Raw genomic sequence first — 2,043 nt, forward strand, 5'->3', positions numbered from 1 at the left:
AACCACATTAGACAACCACTGCGGATATGAAACTGGCCGTATAAACTTAGTTGAGAGTAAACGATCAATTTCCTCTCTGATTTTGAGTTTTCTTTTTGGAGCCATGCGCCTAGGCTTCTGCCGAACTAGCTTGATGGTAGGATCAATGTCAAGTGTGTGGCACGCAACTTCTAAGCTAATTCATGGCATCTGCATGACTGACCAAGCAAAGATCTTTTTGTTCTTTCTGAGGAGTGCTACCATTTCCTTTTGTTCATTTTATGTCAATTCTGCTGATATGAAAGTTGTTTCTCGGCCTAAATTCCCAATCTGAACTTCTAAGAGGCGGTCTATGGTCGGTGGTCCTTCATTTCTTGAACTAGCAGTGTAAATACTGTGTGGGACTGATTCTGATTTAGATACTTCTTCTGAATTATTGAGAATTGTATTTCCCTGCATATCCAACTGACGATATTCCTCCAAAACTTTTTCGTGATAGCTGTGGGAAGCCATCTGGTCGCCGCGCACCTTACAAAGTTGGTAAAGAGATGGGAACTTTACTGCCTGGTGAAATGTAGAGACTACTGCGCCCATACTGTGGAGCCAGTTCCTTCCTAGGATTGCATTGTAAGGGGATTTGCAATTCATCAGAAGGAATTCAATGTCGATTGACTTGTCCATTAGCATGACTGGTAAAGAGACTCTTCCTACTGGGGTTGTTGTTGTTCCGTCAAACCCAATGATTGTATTATTTTCTGCAATAATTAAATTTTCTGACAGCTGCATGTTCTTGTAGCAACCTGCAAAAATGACGTTGACAGAACTTCCAGTATCTATCATGATGCGCTGAACTCGCCATAATCCAATGAAAGCTGAGATGACGACAACATCATAATGAGGATGATGGACGCCAATTAGATCTCTATCACTAAAACATAGGGGACCAGGCTCTGTAGTTTCTAAACGAATTCCTTCAACAAAATCAATGTTATTGACGTGATAAAATTCACGTAAGAAACCAAACTTGGCTCGTTGTTTACACTTTTGCCTTGCTCGTGAAATGTCCTTGATTTTGGCATGACCAGCTAGTATGACATTGTGGCTAGTCATTGCTAAATTTTGCTTCACAGTTTTTGAAAGCAAAAACTCGTCTAATTGTCCCTTGTCGACTAGTCTCTGTATTTTTCCCTTGAGGGATCTGCACTTTTCTGTTTCATGGCCGAAATCATTGTGGAAGTGACACCAAAGATTTTTGTCACGTTTAGACTTAGTGTGTTCAGGTAAGGGCATCAGAGGAAAAAGTAAGTTGCATCCCTTGAGCTTCTCATATATCACATAATACTTGGCATTTAGTGGAGTGAGCTTCATTTCCTCACGAACTGTGTTAACCTTTTCAGATTTCTGTTGTTGCCCTTCCGATATGTTTTGCTTATGTTTTCCTTTACCTTCGTTTAAGTCTTTACTCCGAAAGTCTTTATCTCTGGAAGCTTTTGATCTAACATCTTCCTCCACATTAATGAACTGTTGCGTTCGTGCAAACAAATCGAACTTTGATTATGGCCCGTACAGGGGAGTTGTAGATTCCGTTTTTATCAAAATGAACTCCTTCCTTGAATGCATGAATGATCATTACGTCAGGGACATCGGTGACCTCTGCTTGTACTGGCGGAAACAAATTACGAACTTTGTCAGTGCTTCATCCTTTTGCTACTTGGTGTTAAGCAAGATGTTGACATTCTTAGGACGGTCCAATTATGCTTAAACCGATCTGTGAACTGGTTTGCTAATTCCTAGAATGACGCGATAGATTGAGCTGGCAAGCTGGAAAGCCAACGTAGAGCTTCTCCTTTTAGCGTAGACGGAAAAAGTTTGCATAAGAGGGGGTCATCTCTGCGCCAGAGAATTAGCCTACTTTTAAACTCCATAATATGATCGTTCGGGTCACCTCCTGCTTCTTTGAACGTAGGAAGTTCTGGTTGTTTGAATCCTTCCTGATGCCCTGCATTTTGTATCTTTAGGGAAAATCTCCCGACGACATCTTCGTTCACTGCAAGGTCTTTCCAT

The 2,043-nt window shown here is 41.2% G+C and overlaps 1 protein-coding gene across 1 annotated transcript; it reads right to left on the reverse strand.

Annotated features, from left to right (window-relative positions):
* Window positions 1-258: 258 nt before the first annotated feature.
* Window positions 259-1,347, reverse strand: LOC147524713 (uncharacterized). Its single transcript, XM_086576047.1, has one exon. The coding sequence runs from the start codon at window positions 1,345-1,347 to the stop codon at window positions 259-261; it is 1,089 nt and encodes a 362-aa protein (XP_086432173.1).
* Between the last annotated feature and the right edge of the window lie 696 nt (window positions 1,348-2,043).

This window comes from Coptis chinensis, chromosome 1, assembly GCF_015680905.1.
Source record: "Coptis chinensis isolate HL-2020 chromosome 1, ASM1568090v1, whole genome shotgun sequence".
In the NCBI taxonomy this organism is placed as follows: Eukaryota; Viridiplantae; Streptophyta; class Magnoliopsida; order Ranunculales; family Ranunculaceae; genus Coptis; species Coptis chinensis.